Source organism: Podarcis bocagei (genome assembly GCF_964188305.1).
Source record: "Podarcis bocagei genome assembly, chromosome: 4".
Taxonomy (NCBI): Eukaryota; Metazoa; Chordata; class Lepidosauria; order Squamata; family Lacertidae; genus Podarcis; species Podarcis bocagei.
In genome coordinates, this window is record NC_138128.1 from 6,360,887 (window position 1) to 6,381,893 (window position 21,007).

A 21,007-nucleotide genomic window follows, 5' to 3' on the forward strand; every position below is an offset into this window, starting at 1 on the left:
ATGGCTGGGGAAAACAAGCAAAACAACTCTTAACATTACATTAAGTTATTGCTAAAAAATACATACCTTGCTGAAAGTATCTTCACGAAACTTTACCCCAGTCCTCCACATGCTTCCAATGAGAGGAAGCTGGAGAGGTCCAGGAGGATAGTGCCTATTTGACCAGAGCTGTTTCAGGAAGTCCAGAATCAGAAGAGCCACCAGGAGAGCAATCAAAAATGCCCATATCTCCATCCTTGCTATCTCTTTCTCCTTAATTCTTCCTAGGATGTCTGATGAGGTTCACTTCTCTTTCTCTAAGGGCTTCTTCCTTTCTGCAGGGACCACAGCACTGCACTGGAGAACATTTATAATTGATAGGTTGGGAAGTGGCTAGCTTGTTTTGTTTTGTCGAGGAGTGAAAGGTCACCCTGGAACTGCTTGTTCAAGATTTTGGGCTTGTCCACTCTGGAGCAATAATAATAATAATAATAATAATAAATTTTATTTATATCCCGCCCTCCCCAGCCGAAGCCGGGCTCAGAGCGGCTAACAACAGTAAAACGATAAAACATTCTAAAATCATTTCATTATAAAATTAATTCCAATCAAATTAATGGCAACCATTGGGCTAGAGGTTCTGTGAGGATTGCCAAAGGAGGGAGTCAGGCTGTGCCCTGGACAAAGGCCTGGTGGAAGAGCTCTGTCTTGCAGGCCCTGCGGAAAGATGTCAAGTCCCGCAGGCCCTAGTCTCTTGTGACAGAGCGTTCCACCAGATCGGAGCTACAGCTGAAAAAGCCTGGGCTTTGGTTGAGGCCAGCCTAACCTCTCTGTGGCCTGGGACCTTCAAGATGTTTTTGTTTGAAGACCGTAAGTTCCTCTGTGGGACGTACCAGGAGAGGTGGTCCCGTAGGTACGAGGGTCCTAGGTATAATGTGAACTTGAAGTTGGTTGTGCTGACATCCACTGCAGAGAACTGTGATCTTGTACATTTCCCCCCAATGCATTTGAATTTCCCTGACCTGGGGATAATCCAGTAAACCAGGTCAGGGAAATTCAAATACATTGGGGGGGGGGAAATATATATATATTTCCCCAATATATTGTTGTTGTGGGGGCCACCAGGGGGCGCATTGGAAGATGGCCAACAATAACATCTCTCCGACCCACATGAGGTAATTAAGAGGCTGATATGGGAGTATGCAGCCTCCCTTGCCCCCCCCCAAGGGAATGGGGGGGACTGCCTTGCCTGCTGTGTCCATAATTGACCCCAGGATTCGAAAGAATGGGGTGAGGGCACTAGTCACGAAGCCCTCGGGTGACGTCGGCTCTCCCGGACGCTGTCTCTAATCGCGCACTGGTTTGCATCAGCTCGAAATATATAATTGGAAAAAGAAGCAAATGCACATACTTCAAGTGAAGATCGGGAGCAAAGACTGAAGTGACCTCTGTGAAACGAGAGCAACGGGTTGGATTTAACGGAATACAACATGAAGAAAACACACCAGGTTCAGTATGCCGGAGCGGGACTGGATGGGGGGGGACCTTTTTTTTCTTTTCTTCTATGTGATTAATCAATAACCCCTCCTCAAAAAGAACCGTGGCATAACCGACCTAAGCAGGAGGATTAAAAACTGTGTAGAAATGATTTACTACCAAAAGTTTGGCTTGTGAGATTGAGAAAAAGAACAAGGGCTTTTGATGGCGCAGCAATAAAAAGGGAGTCGTAATTTTGACAGGTCTTGTCAAAAGATTCATGTTCGGGAGGAGGAAGCTATGTTTTCATATTGGATTCCTGGTAGAACCTCCTCGAGGACTGAGAAAGAGGGGCAGACCTGCGAAAAGCTAATGAGTAGACAGCAAGAATGTTTTTCTTTATAGAAGCGATGGAATACAGCTGCTGTCTGAAATATGACTCTTGGACGAACGGAAAAATCCACACAGGAATATAAATTTGTTTGAACCCGCTTATGGAGACTATCAGAGGCCACAAAGAGAAAGAGAAAGGAAAAATATAGGAAAACAACTAGAAGAGATGTGGAAAACAGCAAGAAAGGATTGGACACAATTGTGAACATTATTTGGACAGATTTGTGGACTTTTAAAGCAGCAGCAACAAGAGGATTGGATCCCTTTCGGAACTTGAAATATGGGTACCCCCAACAAAAATTTAAAATTAGGCTTTGTAATTCGGTATTTATGTGCTATGATTTGATTGGTCTGTTAATAAAAATTATTTTAATATATATATATATATATATTGTTCTTGTTGTTCTTGTTGTTGTTTAGTCGTTTAGTCGTGTCCGACTCTTCGTGACCCCATGGACCAGAGCACGCCAGGCACTTCTGTCTTCCACTGCCTCCTGCAGTTTAGTCAAACTCATGCTGGTAGCTTCGAGAACACTATCCAACCATCTTGTCCTCTGTCGTCCCCTTCTCCTTGTGCCCTCCATCTGTCCCAACATCAGGGTCTTTTCCAGGGAGTCTTCTCTTCTCATGAGGTGGCCAAAGTATTGGAGCCTCAGCTTCAGGATCTGTCCTTCCAGTGAGCACTCAGGGCTGATTTCCTTCAGAATGGATAGGTTTGATCTTCTTGCAGTCCATGGGACTCTCAAGAGTCTCCTCCAGCACCATAATTCAAAAGCATCCATTCTTCGGCGATCAGCCTTCTTTATGGTCCAGCTCTCACTTCCATACATCACTACTGGGAAAAGCACAGCTTTAACTATACGGACCTTTGTTGGCAAGGTGATGTCTCTGCTTTTTAAGATGTTGTCTAGGTTTGCCATCGCCTTTCTCCCAAGGAGCAGGCGTCTTTTAATTTTGTGACTGCTGTCACCATCTGCAGTGATCATGGAGCCCAAGAAAGTAAAATCTCTCACTGCCTCCATTTCTTCCCCTTCTATTTGCCAGGAAGTGATGGGACCAGTGGCCATGATCTTCATTTTTTTGATGTTGAGCTTCAGACCGTATTTTGCGCTCTCGTCTTTCACCCTCATTAAAAGGTTCTTTAATTCCTCCTCACTTTCTGCCATCAAGGTTGTGTCATCTGCGTATCTGAGGTTGTTGATATTTCTTCCGGCAACCTTAATTCCGGCTTGGGATTCATCCAGCCCAGCCTTTTGCATGATGAATTCTGCATATAAGTTAAATAAGCAGGGAGACAATATACAGCCTTGTTGTACTCCTTTTCCAATTTTGAACCAATCAGTTGTTCCATATCCAGTTCTAACTGTAGCTTCTTGTCCCATATAGAGATTTCTCAGGAGACAGATGAGGTGATCAGGCACTCCCATTTCTTTAAGAACTTGCCATAGTTTGCTGTGCTTCACGCAGTCAAAGGCTTTTGCATAGTCAATGAAGCAGAAGTACCGTATTTTTCGCACCATAGGACGCACTTTTCCCGTCTTAAAAACTAAGGGGAAAAGTCTGTGCGTCCTATAGAGCGAATGCAGGGAGGAGGCAGGCAGGAAAAGCCCTCAAGAGCCCCACACAAGCTTCGCGCGGCTCTTGCGGGCTTTTCCCCAAGAGGGAGAAGGGACTGACGCCGCCAGTCAGTCCCTTCTCCCTCCTCTAGAAAAGCCTTGCACAACCTCTCCAGCCAGGGGGAGGCTTCGCAAGGCTAAAGAGGAAGCCAGGGCAGCGAGCGCGATGCATCCCGTTCGCTGCCCTGGCTTCCTCTTTAGACTTGCGCGCCTCTCCAGCGGGGGTGGTGGGGGTGGGAGGCTTCGCAAGGCTAAAGAGGAGCCAGGGCAGCGAGCGCGATCCATCCCGTTCGCTGCCTGGCTTCCCCTTTAGACTTGCGCGCCTCTCCGGGGGTGGGGGTGGGGAGGAAGCCAGGCAGCGAACGGGATGGATCGCGCTCGCTGCCTGGCTTCCCCTTTAGACTTGCGCGCCTCTCCGGGGGTGGGGGGGGGGTGGGAGGCTTCGCATGTCTAAAGGGGAAGCCAGGGCAGCGAGCGCGATCCATCCCGTTCGCTGCCTGGCTTCCCCTTTAGACTTGCGCGCCTCTCCGGGGGTGGGGGGTGGGTGGGAGGAAGCCAGGCAGCGAACGGGATGGATCGCGCTCGCTGCCTGGCTTCCCCTTTAGACTTGCGCGCCTCTCCGGGGGTGGGGGGGGGTGGGAGGCTTCGCATGTCTAAAGGGGAAGCCAGGGCAGCGAGCGCGATCCATCCCGTTCGCTGCCTGGCTTCCCCTTTAGACTTGCGCGCCTCTCCGGGGGTGGGGGGTGGGTGGGAGGAAGCCAGGCAGCGAACGGGATGGATCGCGCTCGCTGCCTGGCTTCCCCTTTAGACTTGCGCGCCTCTCCGGGGGTGGGGTGGGGGTGGGAGGCTTCGCATGTCTAAAGGGGAAGCCAGGGCAGCGAGCGCGATCCATCCCGTTCGCTGCCTGGCTTCCCCTTTAGACTTGCGCGCCTCTCCGGGGGTGGGGGTGGGGTGGGAGGAAGCCAGGCAGCGAACGGGATGGATCGCGCTCGCTGCCTGGCTTCCCCTTTAGACTTGCGCGCCTCTCCGGGGGTGGGGGGGTGGTGGGAGGAAGCCAGGGCAGCGAGCGCGATCCATCCCGTTCACTGCCCTGGCTTCCTCTTTAGCCTTGCGTGCCTCTCCAGCCGCAAGAGATCTACCAGAGGTAGATCTTAACCCTTGCCTCACCTGGGAGCTTCTCTGGGCAGGAATTCCCTCAGCTTAAGTGAGGTGGGGGAAGTGTGGCAAGTAGGGGGGTACCTACCTAGACACTGAAGCCACATGTCTCTCAGATGAAAATTGGGAGTGGGCATTGTGTGAAGTGCTCTGATGGTGTTTCCTGCTTGGCAGGGGGTTGGACTCGATGGCCCTTGTGGTCTATTCCAATTCTATGATCCTATGATTCTAAGTGGCTGTGGATCTCCTGCTGCAGAACTGTAGGACTGTATAGAGTTGGGAGGGCCACCTGAGGGTCATCTAGCCCAGCCCCCTCACAATGTAGGAATCACAGCTAAAGAACGCCAGGCAGATGGTCCCCCAACCGCTGCTTAAAAGCCTCCAGTGGTGGAGACCCCAAACACCTTCCGAGGTCATAGAATTGCAAGGTTGGAAGGGAACCCCAGGAGTCATCTAGTCCAGCCCCGGTGGACAGCGGGCGCAATCCATCCCGTTGCACAAGACTAAAGATGCTGTGCAAGGCTAAAGAGGAAGCCAGGGCAGTGGGTGCCTGCCCTAGACTGCCTTGTCTTCTTCTTTAGCCGCGCTGGAGAGGTTTAGCTCCTGGCTGGAGAGGTTGCGCGGCTATGGATCCCGTGCGCTGTCTTGGCTTCTTTGCTCTTTGGGGCTGGTGGGGGAACCCGGGCTTCCCCCGCAGCCCCAAGAAGCTCTGGGAGAAGCAGACAGGCTGCGCACAGCCTGTCCGTTGCTCTTTGTGGCTGGGGGGAGGGATAATATTTTTTTCCTTGATTTCCCCCTCTAAAAACTAGGTGCGTCCTGTGGTCCGGTGCGTCCAATAGAGCGAAAAATACGGTAGATGTTTTTCTGGAACTGCACCAATAAAATTGTCCACTAGGGAGCAGTGTTTACTTAAATTTCAATTTCTGTATTATTAGTACTGTATTTATATAGTTGACCTCTAGGAGGCGTTTCAAAATTATCAACCCAACGTTAGCCAAGGAAAATCAAAATAAAAACCACCCCCCCCCCAAAAAAAAATCTCCAGTTCTTCTCGCCAATTGACTGGCCAAATCCAAAACAGTGGTTGCATTAAAAAACTAGAAATCCATGCAGAAGTTTCCAAAATATAATCTTTAGAATCCTTTAAATCCTTAAAGTCACGGTGGCAGAGACCCAGAAAAATATAAATTCTAAAATCTCCCAAAAACAAACCAGAAAAAGAGAAGCCCCAAAAGAAAAGGAAAGAAAAATAAACCAATCCAATTTCCATGGGGAGGAAGAAAACAGGGTGAAGAGACACAACTCCAAGCTCCTTCCAATGTCCAAAAGTAAAATAAAATGGCGTTGCTTTCTTCTCATTCAAAATTAAATTATGGGGGGTGGGTGGGCATAAATCCTCTACATTTGTTCTCAGACCATTCACATTATATCCAAATCTACACTCCAACCAAACACTTAAAGCAAATAATATTTCTTCTCTTCGTATTAAACAGTACTGCCAATGTGAGGGTGTAAAAATAACTAAAAATAGAGGCTTTTCAGCTCATTGCGCAGTTCATTTAAAATTGAAAGTAAAGTAGTCCACTTTCCAGATCCTTTCTCGCCATCTTAGACAATCGCCACTTCAAAAAGAAAGGGATTATTCCCCTACCCCCTCGATCTTCTTCATCCCACCAATTTATTTCTTATGTACCGTATTTTTCGCACCATAGGACGCACCGGACAATAGGACGCACTTTGTTTTAGGAGGGGGGAGAACAAGAAAAAAAATTCTCCCCCTCTCTGCCCAGCGCCCCTTCAGTGAAGCGGCAGGAGGCGATGCACAGAGAGGGGGAGAACTTTCCCCCTCTTGTTTTCCCGCTCTAAAACAAGGTGCGGTTTAAGGTGCGTTCAGGCGGCTACCTTGGAAGCCTGGAGAGCGAGAGGGGTGTGCACTGACCCCTCTCGCTCTCCAGGCTTCAGGTTCCTTTCGACCTGCTCTTTGGGGCTGGTGGGGGAAGCCAACCACCAGCCCCAAAGAGCAGGTCAGGGAGCAGAGGAAAGCGTGTGCGAGGCTAAAGCAGCCCCCCACGACCCTCTCCCGGCTGGGGAGGTGATGGCAGGAGCCTCTACAGCCCCGCGTCACCTCCCCAGCTGGGAGAGCGCGTGAGAGGCTAAAGCAGTCCCCCGCGACCCTCTCCCGGCTGGGGAGGTGACGTGGGGCTATGCCAGGAGCCTCTACAGCCCCGCGTCACCTCCCCAGCTGGGAGAGCGCGTGAGAGGCTAAAGCAGTCCCCCGCGACCCTCTCCCGGCTGGGGAGGTGACGTGGGGCTATGGCAGGAGCCTCTACAGCCCCGCGTCACCTCTCCACCTGGGAGAGGGTCGCGGGGGGCTGCTTTAGCCTCTCGCGCGCTCTCCCAGCTGGGGAGGTGACGCGGGGCTGTAGAGGCTCCTGCCATCACCTCCCCAGCCGGGAGAGGGTCGCGGGGGGCTGCTTTAGCCTTGCGCGCGCTCTCCCAGCTGGGGAGGTGACGCAGGGCTGTAGAGGCTCCTGCCATCACCTCCCCAGCCGGGAGAGGGTCACGGGGGGCTGCTTTAGCCTCGCACACGCTCTCCCAGCTGGGGAGGTGACGCGGGGCTGTAGAGGCTCCTGCCATAGCCGCGCATCACCTCCCCAGCTGGGAGAGCGTGCGCGGGGCTATGGCGTCTTCGCCCCATAGGACGCACACACATTTCCCCTTCATTTTTGAAGGGGAAAAAGTGCGTCCTATAGAGCGAAAAATACGGTAAGTCCTATAAAAAATATCAGAAGCCAATAAAAAGGTAAAACAACAAGGTAGTTCCAATCGCCAAACAGTCTCCGCTTGTTTTTTACTCACAGTTATGATCTGCTCTGATAATACTTCTTGTGTGCGCTTCGGAATTCAGACAAGGTTGACCTCCTTTTTACCCTTTGTCTGCATCGAATTCAGTCCAAATCATCAAAATTTAATCCTTTCGTACTCCCCAAACGATTTCTTTTAATTTGGAAAGCCGATCGCTCCAGTAGGCAGGCTCGGAGCTGCGCTCCTAGAAGCTGGCAATGGCGTCCCACTGCAAGCCCTTCTACCCCGCCGCTCTCGTCTCCTTTTCAAAGAAGATACCTGGCGGCTGGGGGAATCGCTAGTCCACAACGCTGGGATCCTTACCCCCTGAATATCCTTTCAGCAGGGTTTTGGGGGGCTAAGGCACACTTTTAGCACCCCCTTTTATCTTCTAGGAGTTGGCCTCCCTCTCCTGAGGGAAAACCCGCTTGCTTCCACCTTGCGATCCGACCGGAAGTCTGACTTCCACTGTGTATTCATAAGGGGTTTGATTTAGATTGTATCTTACCGGCCCAGTGGTTTTTCCTACTTTCTTCAGTTTAAGCTGGAATCTTGCTATAAGAAGCTGATGATCTGAGCCAGTCAGCTCCAGGTCTTGTTTTTGCTGACTGTATAGAGCTTCTCTATAGAAATGACAGCAAAGGATGTTCTTCTCATTATAGGGGATTGGAATGCTAAAGTAGGGAGTCAAGAGATAAAAGGAACAACTGGCAAGTTTGGCCTTGGAGTTCAAAACAAAGCAGGGCAAGGGCTAATAGAGTTCTGCCAAGAGAACAAGCTGGTCATCACAAACACTCTTTTCCAACAACACAAGAGACGACTCTACACATGGACATCACCAGATGGGCAGCATCGAAATCAGATTGATTATATTCTCTGCAGCCAAAGATGGAGAAGCTCTATACGGTCAGCAAAAACAAGACCTGGAGCTGACTGTGGCTCAGATCATCAGCTTCTTAAAGCAAAATTCAAGCTTAAATTGAAGAAAGTAGGAAAAACCACTGGGCCAGTAAGATACAATCTAAGTCAAATCCCTTATGAATACACAGTGGAAGTGAGGAACAGGTTTAAGAATATAGATTTGGTGGACAGAGTGCCTGAAGAACTATTGATGGAGGCTCGTAACATTATACAGGAGGCAGCAACTAAAACCATCCCAATGAAAAGGAAATGCAAGAAAGCAAAGTGGCTGTCCAACGAGGCCTTACAAATAGAAGGGGAGAGAAGGCAAGCAAAATGCAAGGGAGATAGTGAAAGATACAGGAAATTGAATGCAGATTTCCAAAAAATAGCAAGGAGAGACAAGAAGGCCTTCTTAAACAAGCAATGCAAAGAAATAGAGGAAAACAACAGAATGGGAAAAACCAGAGATCTGTTCAAGAAAATTGGAGATATGAAAGGATCATTTCATACAAAGATTACCATAATAAAAGACAAAAGTGGAAAGGACCTAACAGAAGCAGAAGACATCAAGAAGAGGTGGCAAGAATACACAGAGGAACTATACCAGAAAGAAATGGATGCCTCGTATACCCCAGGTAGTGTGGTTGCTGACCTTGAGCCAGACATCCTGGAGAGTGAAGTCAAATGGGCCATAGAAAGCACTGCAAATAACAAGGCCAGTGGAAGTGATGATATTCCAGCTGAACTATTTAAAATTTTATTTATTTATTTATTTAAATAATATTTATTATTTTTCCAAAATCACTAAAAAAAGAAGAAAAAAAGAAAAAGAAAAACAATACAATACAATACAACACATCAAATTAACAAAACAAGACTAAGACAATAAAATAAATCAACCAATTTCATTATCCCATCTTTCATTCACTTATTTCCACGACCTCCTCACACCTCCCTTTTTGTATTCCACTTCTGTTAATTATTTCAGCAATTCCTTTCCATCCTCCTCTGTTTTTTATCCTATAATTATCTTAACTCATTCTAACCTTATTTTTTCCCTTTAATACTCTATTAACCTATCTGTACTTAATTCCTTATAATATTTCTACTAAAGCCATGTAACTTCATTTCAACATTTTTCTAACATTCATTAATTTTACAATATTTCTGTAGATAGTCTTTAAACTTTTTCCAGTCTTCTTCCACCAACTCCTCTCCCTGGTCTCGGATTCTGCCAGTCATTTCCTCCAGTTCCATGTAGTCCATCAACTTCATCTGCCATTCTTCCTGGGTGGGTAAATCTTGTGTCTTCCAATACTTCGCGATGAGTATTCTTGCTGCTGTTGTTGCGTACATAAAAAAAGTTCTATCCTTCTTTGGCACCGATTGGCCAACCATGCCCAGGAGAAAGGCCTCTGGTTTCTTCAGGAAGGTATATTTAAATACCTTTTTCATTTCATTATAAATCATCTCCCAGAATGTCTTAATCCTTGGGCACATCCACCAAAGGTGAAAGAATGTGCCTTCAGTCTCATTACATTTCCAACATTTATTGTCAGGCAAATGGTAAATTTTTGCAAGCTTGACTGGTGTCATGTACCACCTATAAATCATTTTCATTAAGTTTTCTCTTAGGGCATTACATGCCCTAAATTTCATACCTGTGGTCCATAACAGTTCCCAGTCAGCAAACATAATATTATGTCCAACATCTTGTGCCCATTTAATCATAGCTGATTTCACTGTTTCATCCTGAGTGTTCCATTTCAACAGCAAGTTATACATTTTTGACAAGTTCTTAATTTTGGAATCTAACAATTCTGTTTCCAATTTTGATTTTTCCACCTGGAAACCAACTTTTTTGTCCAAATTATATGCCTCCATTATTTGATAATAATGGAGCCAATCTTGCACTTTATTTTTCAATTTTTCAAAGCTCTGCAATTTTAGTCTGTCTCCCTCTTGTTCCAGAATTTCCCAATATTTCGGCCATTTGGCCTCCATATTGAGTTTTTTCTGTGCCTTCGCTTCCATTGATGACAACCATCTTGGGGTTTTCTTTTCTAACAAATCTTTATATCTTATCCATACATTAAACAATGAACTATTTAAAATTTTAAAAGATGATGCTGTTAAGGTGCTACACTCAATATGCCAGCAAATTTGGAAAACTCAGCAGTGGCCAGAGGATTGGAGAAGATCAGTCTACATCCCAATTCCAAAGAAGGGCAGTGCCAAAGAATGCTCCAACTACCGCACAATTGCACTCATTTCACACGCTAGTAAGGTTATGCTTAAAATTCTACAAGGCAGGCTTAAGCAGTATGTGGACCGAGAACTTCCAGAAGTGCAAGCTGGATTTCGAAGTGGCAGAGGAACCAGAGACCAAATTGCAAAAATGTGCTGGATTATGGAGAAAGCTAGAGAGTTCCAGAAAGACACCTACTTCTGCTTCATTGACTATGCAAAAGCCTTTGACTGTGTGAACCACAGCAAACTATGGCAAGTTCTTAAAGAAATGGGAGTGCCTGATCACCTCATATGTCTCCTGAGAAATCTCTATGTGGGACAAGAAGCTACAGTTAGAACTGGATATGGAACAACTGATTGGTTCAAAATTGGAAAAGGAGTACAACAAGGCTGTATATTGTCTCCCTGCTTATTTAACTTATATGCAGAATTCATCTTGCGAAAGGCTGGGCTGGATTAATCCCAAACCGGGATTAAGATTGCCGGAAGAAATATAAACAACCTCAGATATGCAGATGACACAACCTAGATGGCAGAAAGTGAGGAGGAATTAAAGAACCTTTTAATGAGGGTGAAAGAGGAGAGCGCAAAATATGGTCTGAAGCTCAACATCAAAAAAGCTAAGATCATGGCCACTAGGCCCATCACTTCCTGGCAAATAGAAGGGGAAGAAATGGAGGCAGTGAGAGATTTTACTTTCTTGGGCTCCATGATCACTGCAGATGGTGACAGCAGTCACGAAATTAAAAGACGCCTGCTCCTTGGGAGAAAGGCGATGGCAAACCTAGACAGCATCTTAAAAAGCAGAGACATCACCTTGCCAACAAAGGTCCGTATAGTTAAAGCTATGGTTTTCCCAGTAGTGATGTATGGAAGTGAGAGCTGGACCATAAAGAAGGCTGATCGCCAAAGAAATGATGCTTTTGAATTCTGGTGCTGGAGGAGACTCTTGAGAGTCCCATGGACTGCAAGAAGATCAAACCTATCCATTCTTAAGGAAATCAGCCCTGAGTGCTCACTGGAAGGACAGATCCTGAAGCTGAGGTTCCAATACTTTGGCCACCTCATGAGAAGAGAAGACTCCCTGGAAAAGACCCTGATGTTGGGAAAGATGGAGGGCACGAAGAGAAGGGGACAGCAGAGGACGAGATGGTTGGACAGTGTTGTCGAAGCTACAAACATGAGTCTGACCAAACTGCGGGAGGCAGTGGAAGACAGGAGTGCCTGGCGTGCTCTGGTCCATGAGGTCACGAAGAGTCGGACACGACTAAACGACTTAACAACAACTTATAAAGGTTCATGGTTCTTACATTCCAGGTTCCTATGCAATATTTTTCTTTACAGCATTGGACTTTCCTTTCGCTTCCAGGCATATCCACAACTGAGCGTCCTTTCGTCTTTGGCCCAGCCGCTTCATCAGCTCTGAATCTACTTGTACTTGTCCTCCGCTCTTCCTCAGTAGTATGTTGGACGCCTTCCGACCTGAGGGGCTCATCTTCCAGCGTCATAACATTTATATGCCTATTGCCTTTGTCCATGGAGTTTTCTTAGCAGGGATACTGGAGAGGCTTGCCAGTTCCTGCTCCTGGTGGATCATATTTGGTCAAAACTCTCCACTATGACCTGTCCATCTTGGGTGGCCCTGCACGGCGTAGCTCATAGCTTCTCTGAGTTATTCAAGCCCCTTCGCCACGGCAAGGCAGTGATCCATGAAGGGGGCTTGTAGTGCTTTAAAATAAAATTATATGAAAATTATGTATCGTTGGTATTTATCTCCAGTAAAGTTAGCAAAAATGTATAAGAATTTCTCTAATGTATGCTGGAAGTGCAAATATAAAGTGGGTACATTTTATGATATGTGGTGGTCGTGCAAAAAGGTAACAGGTTTCTGGGAAATGATTTACAATGAATTGAAGAAAATGTTTAAGATAACTTTTGTTAAAAAACCAGAGGTCTTTTTATTAGGAATAACAGGTGAAGACATACCAAGAAATGTTAAAAGACTATTTATGTATGCAACCACAGCCATACCTTGGGCTACAGATGCTTCAGGTTGCTTTTTTTGGGTTATGGACTGCCGAAACCCAGAAGTACCGGAACGGGTTACTTCTGGGTTTTGGCAGAAGCACTAAATTGTGCTTTGCACGTGTGCAGAAGCACCAAATCGCAACCCACATGTTCACAGACGTGCCGCTGCGGGTTGCGAACATTGCGGGTTGCAACCCGAGCTTCCACTGTACAGCCGCCAGGATGCTACTTGCCCAGAAATGGAAAGAAGAGAAAGTACCAACGAAGGAGGAATGGATAACTATGATGATCCAGGACCAAGATGGAAAAAAGTTTATACAAGTCTGGATTAAATTTATAGAATATCTTAAGGTCCACTGTAAAAACATTAGCAGGATTGATATAGTATCTATGAATTAATGTGAATTAGGGTTATCAATTGACTTGTAACTGAATGGAAAACTAAAGATGTGTAAGGTAACAAGGGGGAAATTGGAAACCAGGGGGTGGGGGGAAGTTTAGAAGGGATGAATAAGTAATTAATTTGGATGTTAAATTGTTAAATTATGGAAAATTGAAAATAAAATATGGGGGGGGGGGGAGGAGAATCACGGGAGTCTGTTCTACTGCTGAACAGCTCTTACTGTCAGAAAGTATTTCCACTCACTGTGTGAGTGTCTGGAGGCGGTTGGAGGATGGATGGCGGCAAACAGTTTGAGATTGAATCTTGACAAGACAGAAGTACTGTTTCTGGGGGACAGGAGGCGGGCAGGTGTGGAGGATTCCCTGGTCCTGAATGGGGTAACTGTGCCCCTGAAGGACCAGGTGCGCAGCCTGGGAGTCATTTTGGACTCACCGCTGTCCATGGAGGCACAGGTTAAATCTGTGTCCAGGGCAGCTGTGTACCAGCTCCATCTGGTACGCAGGCTGAGACCCTATCTGCCTGCGGACTGCCTCACCAGAGTGGTGCATGCTCTGGTTATCTCCCGCTTGGACTACTGCAATGCGCTCTACGTGGGGCTACCTTTGAAGGTGACCCGGAAACTACAACTAATCCAGAATGCAGCAGCCAGACTGGTGACTGGGAGCAGCCGCCGTGACCATATAACACCGGTCTTGAAAGACCTACATTGGCTCCCAGTACGTTTCCGAGCACAATTCAAAGTGTTGGTGCTGACCTTTAAAGCCCTAAACGGCCTCGGTCCAGTATACCTGAAGGAGCGTCTCCACCTCCATCGTTCTATCCGGACACTGAGGTCCAGCACCGAAGGCCTTCTGGCGGTTCCCTCACTGTGAGAAGCCAAGTTACAGGGAACCTGGCAGAGGGCCTTCTCGGTAGTGGCGCCCTCCCTGTGGAACGCCCTCCCACCAGATGTCAAAGAGAACAACAACTACCAGGCTTTTAGAAGACATCTGAAGGCAGCCCTGTTTAGGGAAGCTTTTAATGTTTGATGTATCACAGTATTTTAATATTCTTTTGGAAGCCGCCCAGAGTGGCTCGGGAAACCCAGCCAGATGGGCGGGGTATAAATAATAAATTATTATTATTATTATTATTATTATTATTATTATTATTAGTCAGAATCTCCTTTCTTGCAACTGGAAGCCATTGGTTCAAGTCCCACCCTCCAGAGCAGGAGAAAACAAGCATGCTCCCTCCTCCAGGTGACAGCCCTTAAGATATTTGAAGATGGCTATCACATCTCCTTTCAGTCTACTCTATTCCAGGCTAAACATACCCAGCTCCTTCAAGCGCTCCTCATAAACCCTAGTTTGCACACCTTTGATCATCTTCTTTGCCCTCCTCTGCACACGTTCCAGCTTGTCAACATCCTTCTTAAATTGTGGTGCCCAGGATTGGACATGGTCGCTCACAGCAGGAGCATCACCACCATACAAATAGGTGAAGGTAAAGGACCCCTGGACGGTTAAGTCTAGCCAAAGGTGACTATGGGGTGCGGCACTCATCTTGCTTCAGGCCAAGGGAGCTGGTGTTTGCAGTCAGCTTTCTGGGTTATGTGGCCATCATGACTAAACTGCTTCTGGCGTAATGAAACACCGTGATGGAAGCCAGAGCGCATGGAAACACCATTTACCTTCCCACCACAGTGGTACCTATTTATCTACTTGCACTAGTGTGCTTTCGAACTGCTAGGTTGGCAGAAGCTGGGACAGAGCAACGGGAGCTCACCCCATCATGTGGATTAGAGCTGCCGATTAGAACCTTCCAATCTGCAAGTCCAAGAGGTTTGGTGGTTTAGACCACTGTGCTACCCGCATCCCAATCAGGAGTGAAATACGTTGTGTGGAGGCACTATGGAATATTTGAAGACCACATCCTATATCACAGCTAAGGAATGGAAGAAAGAGAGGTTCAAAACAGCCATTCGCCTCACTTCCACTATCCCTTCCTTCAATGGAAGAAGTTTGAGTAAAATGGAGGTAGAGGGACACTGATATGTCTGATTAAGAGCACCTCTAGCTGACAGAGTTCCAGAGAGTTCCAGCTGTAAAAATAATACAGGTATAATAAAGGAGTTCCAGGTGTAAAAATAACAAACAGAACCTTTTTCAAATGCGGAAGAAAAGTCACCCCTCCCCAAATCATTTTCTGAGGTTATATTTTCTGAGAATCCTCTGGAAAAATAATTTCTCAAAGGACCTGTTGATGGCATTTTACCATTGTGCTGTTGAGTTTATTAACTTATGGTCTGTGTTTGTGGTTTGGGAGCTGCACGGTCAGGGAAAAAACAATGCTGTCCAAGGTTGTAAAGACTGCGGAGAGAATAATTGGGTGCACTCTTCCCACCTTGGATCAAATCTATGCTTCCAGGTGTCATAAGAAAGCTGCAGAGATAGAGTAGGATAGTGCGGACCCCGAAAATGATCTCTTTCAGCTTCAGCCTTCTGGAAGAAGGTACAGAGTTTTAAAGACTAGTTAGGACTAGCTGCCTGAGAAACAGTTTCTATCCAAATGCGATTTTGGTTTTAAACGCAGTGTAAGGTAGTCTCTATGGGAGTATATTGTATTTAATTATGGGGGATCAGAGTTTTTAGGGGGCTAACCAGGCTGGGATAGCTGGGATAGCAGGCTTGTTGGTTTTTGAATGTGTGATGTAGATTTTTTTCAATTTCATTGTTCTGTATGGGGCAATGACAATAAAGATTATCATATCGTATCAGCAATCATAGTCACAATCAGAATTATATTGTTTCCTCACTTGAACTTAATGAAAAGGCACAAATCACACACATATGTTATAGACACAAGTCCCTATGCCAGAGATCAATGAGGGTTTTATTGGCATAGCTAGATACGTCAGTCAGGCAATTATGAGTACAGGTTAGACTTATGGAGATAACAAAAGATTACACTTATGGTTACATGTACACCTAAGATTACACTAAGGTTACCTCCACCTACGTGACCTACCTCTAGCACTAACACTGGTAAGCTTTTATCACTTGTACTGCTGGTTTTATCATTTGTATATATTTCATTTTACAATATCCTTATTATATTTGTTCACTTGCTTCATTTTAAACATTTTGATGACAAGTTGCCTTGTGATGGCTTGCAAACCTTTCTGCAAAAACTCTGTCAAGGTTGTGGATCAGATGATAAGAAGTCAAAGAGCTGGGTGCAGTCAGCATACTAAAGCCATCACTTCCTAGATACTCTAGATGACTATGTCCACTGGCTTCAGGTAGATATGAATTAGCATGGCAGATAGCCCTGTTCCTTCTTGAACAGTTGTATATCATCATCATCATCAAAGCCTCTTTCACACACAGAATAAAAGCTCTTCTGATTCTGCACTTCCTGAAACAGCTATGGTCAAATATGCAGTACCCTCCAGGACCTCTTTAGCTTTCTCTCATTGGAGGCATGCAGCAGACTGGGTTGAAGGTTCATGAAGATACTTTCATTAAGGTACTTATTTCTCAGTCTAATGTCAACAATTGTTTTATCTATTTTCCACAACCATGATTATGTTTAAGCTTAAACAGGAGCATGGGTTAAAATGGTAAATCAACAAAGTCAACTCTGATGTAACCCATAGATTTATCTGGCTGAAGAAGTACGTTTTTGTCTGGTGCCAAGAGGTATATAATAAAGGCACTAATCAAATCTCCCTGTGGAGAGCATTTCACATTCTCGTGTTGCCTCCTCCACAAGGAATCAGGAAGGTGGCACCTTCCGGAATTCTTGTGGAGGAGGCACGCTAAGAAGGGCTTCAGAGAATGATCTCAGAGTTTAGATACGTGCATATGGAGACAGGCGGTCCTGTCAAATGGGCCTTAGAAAGCACTGCTAATAACAAGGCCAGTGGAAGTGATGATATTCCAGTTGAACTATTTAAAATTTTATTTATTTATTTATTTAAATAATATTTATTATTTTTCCAAAAACACTAAAAAAAGAAGAAAAAAGAAAAAGAAAAAGAATACAATACAACACATCAAATTAACAAAACAAGACTAAGACAATAAAATAAATCAACCAATTTCATTATCCCATCTTTCCTTCATTTATTTCCACGACCTCCTCACACCTCCCTTTTTGTATTCCACTTCTGTTAATTATTTCAGCAATTCCTTTCCATCCTCCTCTGTTTTTTATCCTATAATTATCTTAACTCATTCTAACCTTATTTTTTCCCTTTAATACTCTATTAAGCTATTTGTACTTAATTCCTTAGAATATTTCTACTAAAGCCATGTAACTTCATTTCAACATTTTTCTAACATTCATTAATTTTACAATATTTCTGTAGATAGTCTTTAAACTTTTTCCAGTCTTCTTCCACCAACTCCTCTCCCTGGTCTCGGATTCTGCCAGTCATTTCCTCCAGTTCTGCCATTCTTCCCGGGTGGGTAAATCTTGTGTCTTCCAATACTTCGCGATGAGTATTCTTGCTGCTGTTGTTGCGTACATAAAAAAAGTTCTATCCTTCTTTGGCACCGATTGGCCAACCATGCCCAGGAGAAAGGCCTCTGGTTTCTTCAGGAAGCTATATTTAAATACCTTTTTCATTTCATTATAAATCATCTCCCAGAATGTCTTAATCCTTGGGCACGTCCACCAAAGGTGAAAGAATGTGCCTTCAGTCTCATTACATTTCCAACATTTATTGTCAGGCAAATGGTAAATTTTTGCAAGCTTGACTGGTGTCATGTACCACCTATAAATCATTTTCATTAAGTTTTCTCTTAGGGCATTACATGACCTAAATTTCATACCTGTGGTCCATAACTGTTCCCATTCAGCCATCATTATATTATGTCCAACATCTTGTGCCCATTTAATCATAGCTGATTTCACTGTTTCATCCTGAGTGTTCCATTTCAACAGCAAGTTATACATTTTTGACAAGTTCTTAATTTTGGAATCTAACAATTCTGTTTCCAATTTTGATTTTTCCACCTGGAAACCAACTTTTTTGTCCAAATTATATGCCTCCATTATTTGATAATAATGGAGCCAATCTTGCACTTTATTTTTCAATTTTTCAAAGCTCTGCAATTTTAGTCTGTCTCCCTCTTGTTCCAGAATTTCCCAATATTTCGGCCATTTGGCCTCCATATTGAGTTTTTTCTGTTCCTTCGCTTCCATTGGTGACAACCATCTTGGGGTTTTCTTTTCTAACAAATCTTTATATCTTATCCATACATTAAACAATGAACTATTTAAAATTTTAAAAGATGATGCTGTTAAGGTGCTACACTCAATATGCCAGCAAATTTGGAAAACTCAGCAGTGGCCAGAGGATTGGAGAAGTTCAGTCTACATCCCAATTCCAAAGAAGGGCAGTGCCAAAGAATGCTCCAACTACCGCACAATTGCACTCATTTCACACGCTAGTAAGGTTATGCTTAAAATTCTACAAGGCAGGCTTAAGCAGTATGTGGACCGAGAACTTCCAGAAGTGCAAGCTGGATTTCGAAGTGGCAGAGGAACCAGAGACCAAATTGCAAACATTTGCTGGATTATGGAGAAAGCTAGAGAGTTCCAGAAAGACACCTACTTCTGCTTCATTGACTATGCAAAAGCCTTTAACTGTGTGAACCACAGCAAACTATGGCAAGTTCTTAAAGAAATGGGAGTGCCTGGTCACCTCATATGTCTCCTGAGAAATCTCTATGTGGGACAAGAAGCTACAGTTAGAACTGGATATGGAACAACTGATTGGTTCAAAATTGGAAAAGGAGTACGACAAGGCTGTATATTGTCTCCCTGCTTATTTAATTTATATGCAGAATTCATCTTGCGAAAGGCTGGGCTGGATTAATCCCAAACCGGGATTAAGATTGCCGGAAGAAATATAAACAACCTCAGATATGCAGATGACACAACCTTGATGGCAGAAAGTGAGGAGGAATTAAAGAATCTTTTAATGAGGGTGAAAGAGGAGAGCGCAAAATATGGTCTGAAGCTCAACATCAAAAAAGCTAAGATCATGGCCACTAGGCCCATCACTTCCTGGCAAATAGAAGGGGAAGAAATGGAGGCAGTGAGAGATTTTACTTTCTTGGGCTCCATGATCACTTCAGATGGTGACAGCAGTCACGAAATTAAAAGACGCCTGCTCCTTGGGAGAAAGGCGATGGCAAACCTAGACAGCGTCTTAAAAAGCAGAGACATCACCTTGCCAACAAAGGTTCGTATAGTTAAAGCCATGGTTTTTCCAGTAGTGATGTATGGAAGTGAGAGCTGGACCATAAAGAAGGCTGATCACCGAAGAATTGATGCTTTTGAATTATGGTGCTGGAGGAGACTCTTGAGAGTCCCATGGACTGCAAGAAGATCAAACCTATCCATTCTTAAGGAAATCAGCTCTTTTACTCTTTGACATCCGAATTGGGAGAACCCATGGAAGCCCTGAACTGGTGTCTGGATGGGCTGGATGTGGGCCAATGAAGTGACTTTAAGTCCTGGTAAGATGGAGGCACAATCGGTGGATGGTTCTTGAGACTACATAATTGGTCAACTGCTACGGATGGGATTGTACTCCCCCTGAAATAACAGGTTCATAGTCTGGGGCTGTATACAACTTGGGATCTGGATACATGAAAGATCATCTCATACAGGCTGGATCTAGACACATCAAAGAAGCATTTCAGTTTAAAGCGTTCTAAATTTAAACAGGGAAAACAGGTAGAGAAAAATGGGATTCCACATCAGCATGTAGCAGTCAAACGAAGACAGACCAAGTGTTCAAGGAAATGCCTTTATTTTAGTTGCAGCTAGAACCCAGTCCTAAACAGACTGGACTACTGATCTCCATTCAGATCAAACTTATACTGTATAGGTTTTTCAGAAAGTGAATCAGCATGACATATGGACATATTGTATTGCAGTCTGACATGATTTATGAAGCAGGACGTTCAGTTAGCCAAGAAAATGAGATGATGTATGAGACATTTGACATGTTACAGATAGGATGCACTGGATTTTCTATCTGCCTTGATTCTCCTTCCTTGATACGGCACTTTAAACAACACAAACTGTTGGCTTTTTTGCAGTATGGTAGCGCTGCAGAGAGCTTGCTGGGGAGACCATGCATTAAAAAGGGACTCAAAAAGCTACTTAAACAAGGTTTTAATTACAAAGACAAAAACTCCTTATACACTAAATACATCAACAAACAAACATGACCCAACTACCAACCCATCCCCCAGGGTAATGGGAGAGGTAGGTGCTGCTCCTTATATACTACACCCACTTGCTGACACAGCTTAATCAGTACAACTCAGCAGCACCTGCTATGTTTCACAGCTATAAAGCTGGGTCTCGTTATTTTGCTCTGGCCCTTTCTCTGGCCCCTTAAAGACATCCACATCGAGTGGAACAATGATGAACATTTACGTATTAAGAAACCATTCAGCATTTCCCCTGCGGTTCATCATTGTGGAACAAAAACATAAAGCATACTTTGTACATGTTTTTCACGTGTAACCTTTGGAAGTGCTTTAGTAAAAATGGCTGCAATTTGATTGTCACCTGGAACGTATTTAAATACAACCATTTCGTCAGCAATTAGTTTCTTTACAGATTCTAAACATAATCTTAAGACTCTAGTGCACTGCGTATTGGTTTCTGAACATAGAATAGCGAGTCCACTCTGGGAATCAAGGTAAACTTTTACTGGTAGTGTTACTTGCATCTGTAGGTCTGCGAATACTTGCAGATACCATTCTACATCACGAGTGGCCTGAACGCATGGACATAATTCACTCTCTGTGGTGGAGAGACAAATAATGGTTTGTGTCTAGGACTTCCATTCATATGGACAACCATTATAACAAAACACCATACCAGACACACCCCTGCAATTATTTTGTTCCACTGAGATGCATCGCAGAAAATTTCAAAACCTCTG

General features: G+C 44.8%; 1 protein-coding gene across 1 annotated transcript in view; it reads right to left on the bottom strand.

Annotated features, from left to right (window-relative positions):
• The window catches only part of LOC308584990 (cytochrome P450 2J2-like), a 34,429-nt gene extending 34,004 nt beyond the window's left edge, over positions 1–425 (bottom strand). Inside the window, exon 1 of the mRNA XM_081190412.1 lies at positions 67–425. Within this exon, the coding sequence (XP_081046538.1) occupies positions 67–234 (168 nt within the window). The 5' untranslated portion in view covers positions 235–425. The remainder of the gene's footprint in view (positions 1–66) is intronic.
• Positions 426–21,007: the final 20,582 nt, after the last annotated feature.